The sequence below is a fragment of the Papio anubis genome, chromosome 15 (genome assembly GCF_008728515.1).
Source record: "Papio anubis isolate 15944 chromosome 15, Panubis1.0, whole genome shotgun sequence".
Lineage (NCBI taxonomy): Eukaryota > Metazoa > Chordata > Mammalia > Primates > Cercopithecidae > Papio > Papio anubis.
The window spans coordinates 1,113,256-1,127,968 of NC_044990.1; the positions used below are offsets into that span (position 1 = coordinate 1,113,256).

Consider the following 14,713-nt stretch of genomic DNA (forward strand, 5'->3'; position numbering starts at 1 on the left):
TATGCAAAGGCTTACACAGCACTCTCATCAATCCATGAACATGCTTTTTTGTCTTAGATCAAGCTTGTCCAACCTGCAGCCCTTGGGGGATGCATGTGGCCCAGGACGGCTTCAAATGCAGCCCAACACATGTATGTAAATTTTCTTAAAACATTATGATTTTCTTTGGCGTTTTGGTTTTTTTGTTTGTTTTAGCTCATCAGCTATTGTTAGTGTGAGCCTATTTTATGTGTGGCCCAAGCCAATTCTTCCAATGTGGTCCGGGGAAGCCAAAAGATTGGCCATCCCTGCATTAGATGGTTCATGTCTGACTTTCATTGAATAAACCTGTGCCTTTACGATACCACATTAGTAAAACGGGGCTCAATGTGTTTTTTAAAAATCACATTATGTGTATTTCCAGACATAAGGTAAGTTTCATCAACTTTTATCCAAACTAACACCCTCAGTTGTAATCCCACTAAGAACCGCCAGGGCGAGACGAAGCCGGCATCGCTTCCATCTTTACGTGGCGTCTGGGAAATGGTTCAGCACCATGAGATCCGCCGAAGACGTAGGTGTAGACGAGGAACAAAAGAGAAGACCCCTCGTGGAGGTGGCCTGTGGGGCCCGCCCTCCCCGGGCGCCGTCTGTCCCTGACTCCGCTCTCCCGGGGGCCGCAGCGGGTGCGCCCCGCGACTCAGCGGGCTGTGGAGGGAGCCACCATCAACCATTCAGGACCAGGAGACGGTGGCAGGCGGTAGAGCGGCCTGGGCAGGGCCAGCGCCCCAGGCTGCGGAGCACAGGACGGCGGCGCCCAGGGACGCCCCAGGGCGGGCCTCGGCCCCTCCAGCCGGCGGGAGCCCAGCTCCCTCCATCTTGGTTGATGGAGGCGGGGAGCGGCGTCTGGGTCTCTCCACCGTCGTGCCCGTCCCCTACGGCCCCGCGGACGCAGACGCCAGCAGCCGGGGCTGTTCCCTTGGCCGAATGGCAGAGCCCAGTCGGGGCTTCCCGGGGACAAGCCCTGGCCCCAGAGGGTTTGGTTTTTAGGGGGTCCCAAATTCCCACAGTCGTGCCGACAAAATGGAGGACGTCGTCTCCTCCTGCTGCAGCCGTGGCGGGAGGTGGGGGACTATTCCCCACGGGGCGCGGCGAGGGTGGAAAGGCCTCCACTGGCCGCAGCGGGCCGGATCCGGACTCCAGTTCACCCGCGGCCCCGAAAGCCCAATCGGCTCCGCACCAGCGCCTCCCCGGCCTCGCCCGTGTCCTTCCAGGAACTGGACAGGGAGGGCGCTGGGGCATCGAGGCTGCCGCTCTCCTCGGGCAGAGGCGTTGAGATCCGCTGCCGCAGCCTGGGCGCCCGGGCCCGGGCAGGCGGCCCCGCCGGAGTCTCCCGGGCTATATAGGTCCCGGAGAGCCCCGGGCCCTCAGGGGCCGAAGCGCGGCCGCTGCGACGGGCGGCGAATCTCGGGCTCCTGAGCCTGGCGGACCCGGTGGGTGGGGGCGGGAGTCCGACGGGCAGAGAACCCGGCCAGGCGTTGAGGGCTGCCAGAGGCGGGAGTGGAACGGCCGGGCCGCGGGTGTGGCCCGCAGCTGACGGACAGCCCTCCGGACCACCCCACCGAGGGGGGGCCTTGAAGGACTGCCGTCGGAGCCAATGGGCGTGCTCGAGGCGCCCAGGCCCGCCTCCCCCGCCGCCAACGAGCGCACAGAGGGTGGGGCCTCCCCGGGCTCGGCCGCGGCGCCGTCGTCTTCTCCGCCTCCTCCTCCTCACCAGCGCGAAAGCCGGGACTGGACTGGGCGGAGTTGTGCGTGTCGCCGAAGCGGGGTGGGCCGGGAGAGGGGAGGTTCGTTCCGCGGAGCCGCAGCCGGAACCGGGTGAAGCTTATCCCCGCTGTTTTTCCATTCCAGGGCCGCCGAGACTGGGGGTGACTGAGAGCAGCGCAGCCTCCGGAGGAGGAGGCGGAGGCCGAGGTGACTGGGGAGGCGGAGATGGGTGAGGGCAGCCCCCGCAGCCTCCCACCGACCCGGTTAATATCCCGAGGCGCGGCCGCCGTCGCCGTTGCCGCTGCCGCGTCGGGGCCTCAGGGGCAGCTCGGGGCTGCGCTCCTGTCAGTGGCGCCTTTGCTTACGGCCCGAGGGGCTGGGAGAGTGCGGGCGAGGCCGGGAGTGTTGGGGGAGGCGGTGGCCAGCGGCGGGGGTCGCGGGGCTGGCGGGGGTCGCGGGGCTGGCGGGGGTCGCTGGGCGGCGGGGCGGGGTGCCGGCCGCCCGGGGACGTCGCGGGGCATTTTCCTTTCTCTCCTGCCGGGGGAGCGGGGAAGGGGCGCCCCGGCCGGGTCTCCGCTCTCGGGGCTGCGCTGCCGCCGGAGCCGAGGTCCCCAGGTTTTTCGGGCGAGGGCTGCTGCCTCTGCCCCGCTGGGTCTCCTCCTCCGCTCTTCTTTTTCCCGGCGCTGCGCGGCTTTTACTCTTTGCTGCTTCTCTGGGCGAGTTTAATGGCGGATCTGGGGCCCGTCGTCGACTGCTGGGGCCCCAGGGCAACTTCTCGAGGCAGTTGTGGGCCCAGAGGTGACGCGCGCCGCCCGTTACCTCGGAAATGGTGCTTGGAGTGGCAGAGATGACGCTGGGTGGGCAAACTTAGGAGGGAGTACAAATCCCTTGTCGTCGAGGCAACGTTTACCCGTCCCTCTGCCTTCGTGGGAGCAGGCCTCGGGTCCCCAGCCCACTCCATCCCAGTCCTGCAGGTGGACGAAGCAGTTTTAGCTTTGTCTCGTCGTTGCGGTTCCTGTAGTTCTTTTTTTCAACTTCATTTCTGGGTCACGTTAGGGCGGGGGAGGGTCGCCGAGCCCAGGAACTCCTTGGCCTCTCACCCCGTTGCCACCTCCCGGTGTTGAGTTGGTTGTGCATACAGGTTGATTGTACAGAAATTGGTTTTCATTTCTCATTCCAGGACCAGGAATCACCTTCGAGCCTATGTCGTGAGGCTTTGGCAGAAATTAAGAAGGAAATATCTCCGTTGTGAGTTTGTTTTGTTTTGTTTTGTTTTTTACCTCGCTTTGCTGTCTCATATAATTAGTGCAGTAGTAGGGTGTTCTTGGGGGATTTACCTTTGTGTTATCTTGAAGGCCTTGGCCTTCAAGTTAATTGCTTGGGTGCTCCTGTCCCCAGAGCCAAGCCATGGTAGTCCCTGGGAAAGCACGGGGAGTGCTGGCATTTATACCACTGGAACTCAAGTTCGAGAACAATTTAGCTCTTTTAAGTGCCTTACATTTTACAATTTTTTCTTTTCCAAGAGATTGGAAAAACTTTTTTACTGTTGGATTAAAAAGAAACATTACTCAATAATCTGTTGTTTTGACGTTGATATTTGCCTAGTATTTGAGGAAGACTGTTATTTATGTACCCTGACAGTCCTCCAGCTAGCATCACATGAGGAGATAACATAAACTAGTTGTCACTCTGTTCCTAATTCTAAGATTGACCACCGAATCTGAGTGGCCTAATCTCTCTCTGTTAGGAAGTTAATGTTTGTTTTTGTTTTTTCGGGGTTTTCTTTGCTACTAGACAGTGATTTATGTGTTCATTTTGGTACAGTACAAATGTCCTTTCTCTGTCAGCTGTTCACTTAATGCTTTTAACACCAATCCTTGTGTGAATAATTTTATTAGGACTGAAAATGATTTTCTTTTTCTTTAACAAGCTTTACTTCTACTTTTATTATCTGGGATTCAGTTCTTGCCAATTCTATGCTTTCAACCTTGATCAGTTTTCCGTTGCTCATCAAAAACAAACTTGTGATTAATTTGTCCCCCATAGTAGTAGTCCTGCCTTCATTTTACCCTTGTTGCTTTCTACTAACTTATTTGCTCTTATTTTCTTACATTTCACAGCACATCTCTTAATTAGTTAAACTTAGGACTGTGTCAGGATGTGGTGGGTAGGTAAAGTGGCTGGGCACAGTGGCTCATGCCTGTTTTCCAACCACTTTGGGAGGCTGAGATGGGCGGATAGCTTGAGAGCTTGAGCCCAGGAGTTTGAGTGTGGACAACATGGCAAAACTCTGTGTCTACAAAAAAATATAAAAATTAGCTTAGTGTGGTGGCACACGCCTGTAGTCCCAGCTACTCAGAAAGCTGAGGTGGGAGGATCGCTTGAGTTCAGGAGGTTGAGGCTGCAGTGAGCAGTGATCACAGCACTATACTCCAGCTTGAGCAACAGATAGAGACTCTGTCTCAAAAAAATCAGTAAAGTGGCTCTGGGCACTGTGACTCACTCCTGTAATCCCAGCCCTCTGAGAGGCCAAGGTGGGAGGATTGTTTGAGCCCAGGGGGTCAAGTCTGCAGTGAACTGTGTTTGTGCCATAACATTCCATGCTGGGTGACAGAGCTAGACCCTGTCTTAAGAAAAAAAAAAAGCCTGGTCCATGAGGTTTGAGACACCCACACACGCACGCACACAAACGTGTATAGTTAGTGGGAGATATAATTCTTCCCCCTCCCCGAGATAATAATCCTTGTCCTCTTTATTTTTTCCTTTAATTCTTGAGATTTTCTCAGCTTTATCTTTCAATTCTTATTGCTGAATTTTTCATTTTTGCCACTAAGCTTTTAGTTTCTAGCAGTTCTTTTTATATTAGAAGTGTTGGCTGGGCATGGTGGCTCACGCCTGTAATCCCAACACTTTGGGAGGCTGAGGTGGGTGGATCACCTGAGATCAGAAGTTCGAGACTAGCCTGGCCAACATGGTGAAACCCCATCTCTACTAAAAATATAAAAATTGGCTGGGCACCATGGCTCACACCTGGAATCCCAGTACTTTGGGAGGCCAAGGCGGGCAGATCACCTGAGGTCGAGAGTTCAAGACCAGCCTGACCAACATAGAGAAACCCCGTCTCTACCAAAAAAAAAAAAAAGTACAAAATTAGCCGGATGTGGTGGCGCATGCCTGTAATCTCAGCTACTCGGGAAGTGGAGGTTACGGTGAGCCAAGATCACACCATTGCACTCCAGCCTGGGCGACAGAGCGAGACTCCATCTATAATTCTTTTTCTTTTTCTTTTTTCTTTTGAGACAGAGTCTTGCCCTTGTAGTGATCTAGGCTCTCTGCAACCTCTGCCTCCTGGGTTCAAGCGATTCTTGTGCCTCACCCCCCGAGTAGATGGGACCACAGATACATACCACCACGTTGGCTCATTGTTGTATTTTTAGTAGAGACAAGGGTCTGACCATGTTGGCCAGGCTGGTCTGGAACTCCTGACCTAAGTGATCCACCTACCTCAGCCTCCCAAACTGCTGGGATGACAGGCACCCATCACCACACCTGGCCTGTGTAATTCCTTTTTAAAAAAATTTTATTTTAAATCTTTGTGGGTACATAGTAGATGTTATATATATTGTGTAATTCTTGACTGGTTTATTTATGATTAAGAATTGGAAACTAGGCCGGGCGCGGTGGCTCAAGCCTGTAATCCCAGCACTTTGGGAGGCCGAGGCGGGCAGATAACGAGGTCAGGAGATTGAGACCATCCTGGCTAACACAGTGAAACCCTGTCTCTACTAAAAATAAAAAAAAATAAAAAAAAAAATTAGCCGGGTGTGGTGGTGGCAGGTGCCTGTAGTCCCAGCTGTCAGGAGGTTGAGGCAGGAGAATGATGTGAACCCAGGAGGCGGAGCTTGCAGTGAGTGGAGATTGCGCCACCGCACTCCAGCCTGCGTGATAGAGCGAGACTCCGTCTCAAAAAAAAAAAAAAACCCAAAAAACAAGAACAACAACAACAAAAACAATTGGGAACTAAAAAGCAAATTGGAAGAGTGGGAGTGGGGTTTCTAACTTGAAGCTTGTGGATGATCTTCTGGCCAATTGATGGGGAACCCCATAGGTTAATATTTTTAGAACTTTCCTTTTTTGCTGATGCTTAGTTCCCCAGGGAAGAGTCTTGCTGAGAAAGAGAGCCTCCAGAGAAGAGTTTGCTGCCTGGAAAATATAAGTCTGGATGCCAGCTCTCTGGGAATCAAGTAGGAGAGGGGACATTTCTTTGTTTTTTGAGACGGAGTTTTGCTCTTGTTACCCAGGCTGGAATGCAGTGGCGTGATGTCGGCCCTCTGCAACCTCCGCCTCCTGGGTTCAAGCAGTGGAGAGGGGATATTTCTTGGTATTGAAACATTCCCCAGTGCTTGGTGAACCCAAGTCTTAGATCTTATGTTCTATCTTGTCAAAGAAAAACATTTTTAGGATCTGTGCTAGGATGGGGAAAGGCCTGTCACCATCAGCTTGATGGGAGGGAAGAGATCTCTCAACCTCTTTTTTTAGCATCTGCCCATTCTGTTCCAGGGATACCTGGTGCTGCAGACTTCTGAGCCTACAGCGTAAATCAGAATGTTTCTTGGCTTTTCTTCCCACTGTTTTAGACTCTGGCTGTCTCAGGTTGGCAGTTAACCATTCATCCTTCTGTTCTTTTACTTATAAAATCATACTGCTTTTGTTTCTTGTCTTCCTTTCCTTGTGATAGTACTCTTTAGGGGAGTTTTGGAAGGGAACGAAGTCAGTTATACGTGATCAATGGCCATCTTTTTTTTGTGTGTGTGCCCAGACTGGAGTGCGGTGGCCCATCTCACTGCAACCTCCATCTCCCAGACTCAAACAATCTGCCTGCCTCAGTTTCCCAAGTAGCTGGGACCACAACCATGTGCCACTGTATCGGGCTAATTTTTGTATTTTTTGTAGAGACAAGGGTTTGCCGTGTTGCCCAGGCTGGTCTTGAACTCCTGGACTCAAGCAATCCACCCGCCTAGACCTCCCAAAGCGCTGATTACGGGGCATTATACTGCGCCTGGCCCAGTTTACTGTCTTAATCTCTGCTGGGCTACTGATTTCTAGACAGTTGTTTTTTTTGTTTGTTTTTTGTCTTTGTTTTTTTTTTTTTTTTTTTTTTTTTTTTTTAATTTTTAGAGATGGGTCTAACTCTGTCACCCAGACTTCAGTGCTGTGGGGTGGTCATAGCTCACTGCAGCCCTGAACTCCTGGGCTCAAGTGATTCTCCTGCCTCAGTCTCCCAAGTAGCTGGGGACTACAAGCGTGTACCACCTTGCCCAGCTAATTATTTTATTATATTTATTTTTTATTTTTGAGACAGGGTCTTGCTCTGTTGCCCAGGCTAGAGTGCAGTGGTGTGATCATGGCTCACTGCAACTTTGATCTCCTGGGCTCAAGCCATCCTTCCACCTCAGCCTCCCAAGTAGTGGGGACTACAGGCACATGCCACCATGTTGGGCTAATTTTTAAATTTTTGTAGAGAGGGGTCTCTACATTGCCCAGGCTGGTCTTGAACTCCTGGGCTCAGGCTATCCTCCCATCTCATTCAGCCTCCCAAAGTGCTGAGATTGTAGGCATGAGCCACTGTACCTGGCCTTTATTTTTTTGTAGGGATGAGTTCTCAGTTTGTTGCCCAAGTTAGTCTTGAGCTTCTAGCCTCAAGTGATCCTCCTGCCTTGGTCTCCCAAAGTGTTAGGATTATAGGTGTGAGGCACCAGGCCCAATTTGGATAGTAATTTTGTTCCTGGTTCCTGCAGTAATTCTCTTGCTATCTGTGGTAGTAGTTCAGTTGACTCTTCTTTTTTCTTTCTTTTGTGAGTACCTTCAGAATCATGGTACACCTTTATATCTCATTTTAAATAGGAGTGCTTATATACTCAACTGTGAAGTGTCTCTGAAAGTAGTTTACAAGAAGAGAGCTAAATGGGTCAAATAGGTCAAAGTACATGTATTCATTTCTTTGTTTTATGTTAACCCTTATCTTTACGCCTAAATATCCTGTTAAATTTACGTTGTTACCCATTCTCTAGAGATAATTTACATTTAAGGATTTTGTTACTGTTATAATTTGTGTGTGAATAAGATACCACAAGAAGACTAGTTAAATGTTTAAAATTAGACAGTTGCCGAAATCCCAGGATGTAGCGATGTAACATAGTATTTGCCTAAATACCTTTTTATTGAAAAGGATTTTTTGTTTGTTTTTGAGGCAGAGTCTCATTCTGTTACCCAGGTTGGAGTGCAGTGGCATGATCTCAACTCACTGCAACTTTTACCTCCCGGGTTCAAGCGATTCTCCTGCCTCAGTCTCCTGAGTGGCTGGGACTCCAGGCACATGCCACCACACCTGGCTAATTTTTTTTTTTTTCTTCTGAGACGGAGTTTCGCCCTTATTAATGGCATGACCTCAGGTCACCGCAACCTCTGCCTCCTGGGTTCAAGCGATTCTCCTGCCTCAGCCTCCTGAGTAGCTGGGATTACGGGCATGCATCAGCACGCCCGGCTAATTTTGTATTTTTAGTAGAGGTGGGGTTTCTCCATGTTGGTCAGGCTGGTCTCGAACTCCCGACCTCAGGTGATCCACCTGCCTTGGCTTCCCAAAGTGCTGGGATTACAGGCATAAGCCACCGGGCCTGGTCATAATTTGATATTTTTTGCACTCTCTGATATGGACCAGGCCATATGCTGGAGATTTGCATGTCAACTCACCTCATTAAAAAGCTTAAAGCTATATGTTAACCCCATTCACAGTTTAGAAAACTAAAACTCCGTGAGGTGACATAATTTGCCTGCTGCCACATAGCTAATTGGCTAAACAGCATCTTTTTCTCTGTTTTTAGACAATATTGTAGAAATATTCAAAATTTTCTTATGGTCTTGTGTTTATAGAATTAAAGTTTTTGACGATTAAGTTATAAACACAATGACTTTTAGTAGTGTTTTTTTGTTGTTGTTTGTTTGTTTTTTGGGTTTTTTGTGTTTGAGACTGAGTCTCGCTCTGTCTCCCAGGCTGGAGTGTGCAATGGCGCCATCTCCACTCATTGCAAGCTCCACTTCCCGGGTTCATGCCATTCTCCCCTGCCTCAGCCTCCTGAGTAGCTGGGACTACAAGCGCCCACCACCATGCCCGGCTAATTTTTTTTTGTATTTTTTTTTTTTAGTAGAGATGGGGTTTCATCATGTTAGCCAGGATGGTCTCGATTTCCTGACCTCATGATCCACCCACCTTGGCCTCCCAAAGTGCTGGGATTATAGGCGCGAGCCACCGCACCCAGCCTTTAGTAGTGTTTTAACTTATTTATAATTTGGGATTTAAGCATAGGTGAATATTTTATCTTTTTTTAAAGGTAGATGACTGCAGTGAACTGAGTATAAAGAGTACTCTGTATTATTTTCTGTGAGAAAAGTAAAATAGAACCTACCAGCCACAAGAAGATACTGTGGGCTGGGCGCAGTGGCTCAAGCCTGTAATCCCAGCACTCTGGGAGGCCCAGGGGGGCGGATCATGAAGTCAGGAGACTGAGACCATCCTGGCTAACACGGTGAAACCCCGAATCTACTAAAAATACAAAAAATTAGCCAGGCGTGCTGACGGGCGCCTGTAGTCCCAGCTACTCGGGAGGCAGAGGCAGGAGAATGGTGTGAACCTGAGAGGCGGAGCTTGCAGTGAGCCGAGATCACGCCACTGCACTCCAGCCTGTGCCACAGAGTGAGACTCCATCTTAAAAAAAAAAAAGAAGAAGAAGATACTGTGGAGTCAGTTATAACTCTTTTCCAGAAATTATTTTCCTTTTTTTCATTATTTTAAAAAATTTTTAGTAGAGGTGGAGTCTCACCATGTTGCCCAGGCTGGTCTCAAACTTCTGGGCTCAAGCAGGTCTCCCAGTTGGCCCCCAAAAGTACTGGGATTAGCAGGCATGAGCCAACATTCCTGGCCCCCAATTTTTTTCGTTTCTTTTACAAACCTTATTTTAAACTGGTTCCTTAAATTCATTATTTCTTTATCTTTGAAACAGCCTTATTTAAATGTTAATTTTGTTGTTGTAATCAATTGGCTCATCTTAACAAAAGATAAGTAATTTTTAACAATTGTTTTCCACATTCATTGCATGTAATATAGTGGCTAAGAAATAGGTTTTAGAGTCAGATTTCTTGGATTTGAATCCTGACTAGCTTTTTTTTGTGTGTGTGTGTGTGTGTGTGTGTGTTTTAGTAGAGACGGGGTTTCACCGTGTTAGCCAGGATGGTCTCGATCTCCTGACCTCGTGATCCGCCCGTCTCAGCCTCCCAAAGGTGACTAGCTTTTTAAGTAATGGTAAGTTAGGCAGGTTACTTATCTCCTGGCTCTTAGTTTCCTAATTGGCAAAATGGGAAAAATAATAGTTCCTTGCTCACTTAAGTAAGTGTTATCTGAGTTAATATGTATAATAGCATAATACATACTAAAAATAAATGTTACCTATTTCATGACTATATGGATTATAGATTAAATTGGGAATTTTTTTGAGATGGAGTCTTGCTCTGTTGCCCAGGCTAGAGTGCAGTGGCACAGTCTTAGCTCACTGTAACCTCCTCTGCCTCCTGGATTCAAGCAGTTCTCTTGCCTGAGACTCCTGAGTAGCTGGGATTACAAGCACCTGCCACCACGATTAATTTTTGTATTTTTAGTAGAGATGGGGTTTCACCATGTTGGCCAGGCTGTTCTCAAACTGCTGAACTCAAGTAATCCGCCCACCTCAGCCTCCCAAAGTACTGGGATTACAGGTGTGAGCTACCACGCCCGGCTGGGAAATTTTTAGAATAAAAATGTTACCATATTTTGGCTGGGCACAGTGGCTTACGCCTCTTATCTCAGCACTTTGGGAGGCCAAGGTGGGCGGATCATGAGGTCAAGAAACCAAGACCATCCTCGCCAACATGGTGAAACACTGTATCTACTGAAAATACAAAAATTAGCTGGGCGTGGCGGCGCACGCCTGTAGTCCCAGCTACTTGGGAGGCTGAGGCAGGGGTTGCAGTGAGCTGAGAGGTGTCACCACTGCACTCCAGCCTGGGCGACAGAGCGAGACTCTGTCTCAAAAAAAAAAAAAAAGCATATTTCAGTATGAGATGTTTAAAATAAAATGGAGTGATGACTGCCTTTTGAAGTGTGTTTTCTTAATCATTCAACACCTGTAAAATTCCCACCCCATTTCACTCTCAAGTTTCTACTCAGAAAATTGAGGCCAGAGGCCAGGGCTAGTAGCTCACACCTATAATCCCAGCACTTTGGGAGGCTGAGGCAGGCGGATCATCTGAACTCAGAAGTTTGAGACCAGCCTGGGTAACTGGTGAAACTCTGTCTCTAGCAAAAATACAAAAAATTAGCCAGGCATGTTACTCAGGAAGCTAAGGCAGGGAGATCACTTGAGCCTGGGAAGTGGGGGTTGCAGTGAGCTGAAATGGTGCCACTGCACCTGGGTGACAGAGTGAGACTCTGTCTCACAAAACAAAAAGAAAAAAAAGACTGAGGCCAGGCCTGTTGTGGTGGCTCATTCCTGTAATCCCAGCACTTTGAAAGGCCTAGGCGGGAGAATCACTTCAGCTCGGGGGTTCGAGACCAGCCTGGGTAACATAGACCTCACACCAAAAGAAAAAAAAAATTGAAAATCGAGGCCAGCATGTATAATCACATGTATTGTTTCTGCATGCTTACATGCATTCCAGTTATACTTACTTTTGCCTTCTTTCAGTTGAGATAGAGGTGATTCTTATACATGATCAATTTCATTACCACCTGTGCACATGTCCTTATCTCTCACCTTCTTAAGAGCCACCCATGTTTCATCAGTTTTTCACTTCCAGATTTTTCAACTATTGTCTCTGCTAGATTCTTTCCTTCATCATAGCTTAGTGCATAATAAGTATACAAATGTTGAGTGTTAACAAGTTAAGAATTTGGGGCTAGGCCAAGTACCATGGCTCATGCCTATAATCCCAGCACTTTGGGGAGCCAAAGGAGGAGGATTGCTTGAGGCCAGGAGTTTGAGATGAGCCCAGGCAATCTAGTGAGACCTCCTCTCTCCGAGAAATTTATGGAGCATTAGCTGGGCTGTGATGGCAAGAGCCTGTAGTCCTACCTACTTGGGAGGCTAAGGTGGGAGGATTGCTTGAACCCCGGCGTTTAAGGCTGCAGTGAGCCAGGATCACGCAACTGCACTCCAGCCTGGGCAACAGAGTGAGACCCTCTCTCAAAAGAAAAAGAATTTGGGGCCTAGCATTAGAGCCCTGAGTTTAAGTCCCAGTGTTATCTGGAACAGTTTAGTTAGCTTCCCTAGACCTCAATTTCTTGAACTGTAAGAGTAAATTATACCTACTATCGTGGAGTTTTGATAATTTTACGTTCTGTAAAAAGCCCGTTGCATAATATCTGGCATAAATGGACTTAATGCTTTCTGTACAAGGGCAAAAAAGATGCATAAAGATAATCACATACTTATTTTGGAAGAAGAGATTTTGGAAAGAGAACAATGGCAGGAGACACTTGGGAAATAGGGCCATATCACAAACGCTGTAGTAGATAAAAGCATATGGAATATAAGTGATTATATTAGGACCTTAAGTTATTGGTATTTAATTTAATTATTTTGTTACTATTTTCTAATTCAAAGGAAACGCATTTTTTCACTGTAAAGAGTGACTAAAGTGAGTACTATAAATTGAGTAGAATTTTTTAAAGGACTACCGAAATTATATGATTAATGTCCATCGAACTCTGAAGTAAACATTAGTTAACAGTAGAGGAAAACCAGAGTGGATATCAGGTATCACAAAAAATAATTTGAAAAATTTACTTTTTTATTACTATTTTATTGTAGTAAAATGTAAAAATCATAACATACTAGAACTTTTTCTTTTCTGTCTCTTTACAGGTTCATTGGCATGGATAAATGTTCAGTGGGAGGATTAGAATTGACTGAACAGACTCCTGCTTTATTAGGGAATATGGCCATGGCAACTAGTCTCATGGACTTAGGGGATTCCTTTGGTCATCCAGCTTGTCCTTTAGTTAGTAGCTCTAGAAACTCACCAGTGGAAGATGATGATGATGTTGTATTTATTGAATCTGTACAACCTCCTTCAATTTCTGCTCCAGCAATAGCTGATCAAAGAAACTTCATACTTGCGTCATCAAAAAATGAAAAGCCACAAGGAAATTATTCTGTAATTCCTCCTCCTTCAAGAGATTTGGCGTCTCAGAAAGGAAATATAAGTGAGACAATTGTTATTGATGATGAAGAGGATATAGAAACAAATGGAGGAGCGGAGAAAAATTCTTCCTGTTTTATTGAATGGGGACTTTCTGAAACTAAAAACAAAACCAAAGATTTGGACTTCTCCACTTCCAGTCTTTCAAGAAGTAAGGTAAATGCAGGAATGGGTAATAGTGGTATCACTACAGAATTGACTCTGAAATACGTTATTACTAATGTTACAACCTTAGAAACAGGTATAAGCTCTGTGAATGCTGGGCAAGATATGAACATAATGATTACATATAAAACATCACTATAGAATACCAACTTGGGAGATGTCGCTAAAGGACTTCAGTCAAGTAATTTTGGTGTTAATATACAAACGTACACCCCATCTTTAACTCCACAGACCAAGACTGGAGTAAGACCTTTTAACCCTGGTAGAATGAATGTGGCAGGAGACTTATTTCAGAATGGAGAATTTGCAACTCATCATAGTCCTGGTAAGCAGTAAGTGATATTTCTACCTCAAGTAAATAAACATTTGGCTCTTCTTTTTAGTGCTCATATCTATTTTAGTCACATTCTCTGACTTTGTTTTTGTTTGTTTGTTTGTTTTCGGAGACCAAATTTCGCTCTTGTTGCCCAGGCTGGCTGGAGTACAGTGGTGCGATCTCAGCTCACTGCAACCTCCGCCTCCCAGGTTCAAGCAATTTTTTTTTTTCCTGCCTGAGCCTCCTGAGTAGCTGGGATTAACTTTTTATGTTTTTGGTAGAGACAGGGTTTCACCATGTTGGCCAAGCTGGTCTTGAACTCCTAACTTCAAGTGATCCACCTGCCTTGGCCTCCCAAAGTGCCGGAATTACGGGCATGAGCCACCGCTCCCAGCCTTTGACTTTCATATTAAGATAGAATATTTTACTTAATAAAACTGTATGGTTTACTTGGTCTCTGAAACTTTGAAATTTTAATCTATTTTATCCAGTATGATTTACATCTAAAGTATTTCAATTGAAATACTTTACCTTCTTTAGCCTTCTTTCTTTGTATAAAAATCAAAGGATAAAGATACAGTGAAATGAAAGAACAAAGTAATATATAATGATTGGATTTTATTTTATTTGTAATTATTTAAAATTTCAATTTTTGCTTAAGTTTTTATTTTTAGGCTGTTTTTATCCCTGATTTTAGTTTGTATTTATTTGTTTATTTATTTGAGACAGAGTTTCGCTCTCTTTGCCCAGGCTGGAGTGCAGTGGCGCCATCTCGGCTCACTGCAGCCTCTGCCTGCTGGGTTCAACTGATTGTTCTGCCTCAACCCCTCAAGTAGCTGGGATTACAGGTGCGCCCGTCTCCACACCTGGCTAATTTTGTCTTTTTAGTAGAGACAGGATTTCTCCGTGTTGGCCAGGCTGGTCTCAAACTCCTAACCTCGGGTGATCTGTCCACCTCAGCCTCCCCAAGTGCTGGGATTACAGGTGTGAGCCACTGCACCTGGCCTGATTTTAGTTTTTAAGTTGGCGCTTTATTATTTGCTTAATTCTGAAAGTTGAAAAACTTTCTTGCCTTTAAATCAGGGAACTGTATTTTTAGAACTTACATGGATAGTCCTATTCTGATATAATTAAAATATAGCAAGTTTTTTTTTAAATAGCAATGCCTTTTTGTTGCTTTTGTATGACTCGTGAGGG

At 46.8% G+C, this 14,713-nt stretch overlaps 1 protein-coding gene across 17 annotated transcripts in view; it reads left to right on the forward strand.

Annotated features, from left to right (window-relative positions):
• Positions 1–305: 305 nt before the first annotated feature.
• ZMYM5 (zinc finger MYM-type containing 5) overlaps positions 306–14,713 on the forward strand; it is a 41,130-nt gene continuing 26,722 nt past the window's right edge. Inside the window, exons 1-6 of one of the 17 annotated variants that reach the window (XM_021929476.2) lie at positions 1,686–1,787; positions 1,891–1,975; positions 2,927–2,994; positions 12,438–12,590; positions 12,699–13,191; positions 13,432–13,525. In XM_021929476.2, the coding sequence (XP_021785168.1) occupies positions 12,709–13,191; positions 13,432–13,525 (577 nt within the window). In that variant the 5' untranslated portion in view covers positions 1,686–1,787; positions 1,891–1,975; positions 2,927–2,994; positions 12,438–12,590; positions 12,699–12,708. Of the gene's footprint in view, positions 554–1,685; positions 1,976–2,926; positions 2,995–10,000; positions 10,103–12,437; positions 12,591–12,698; positions 13,192–13,431; positions 13,526–14,713 lie in introns of those variants that run through there. The other 16 variants (XM_009191605.4, XM_017951117.3, XM_009191601.4 and 13 more) reach the window with 16 other exon arrangements.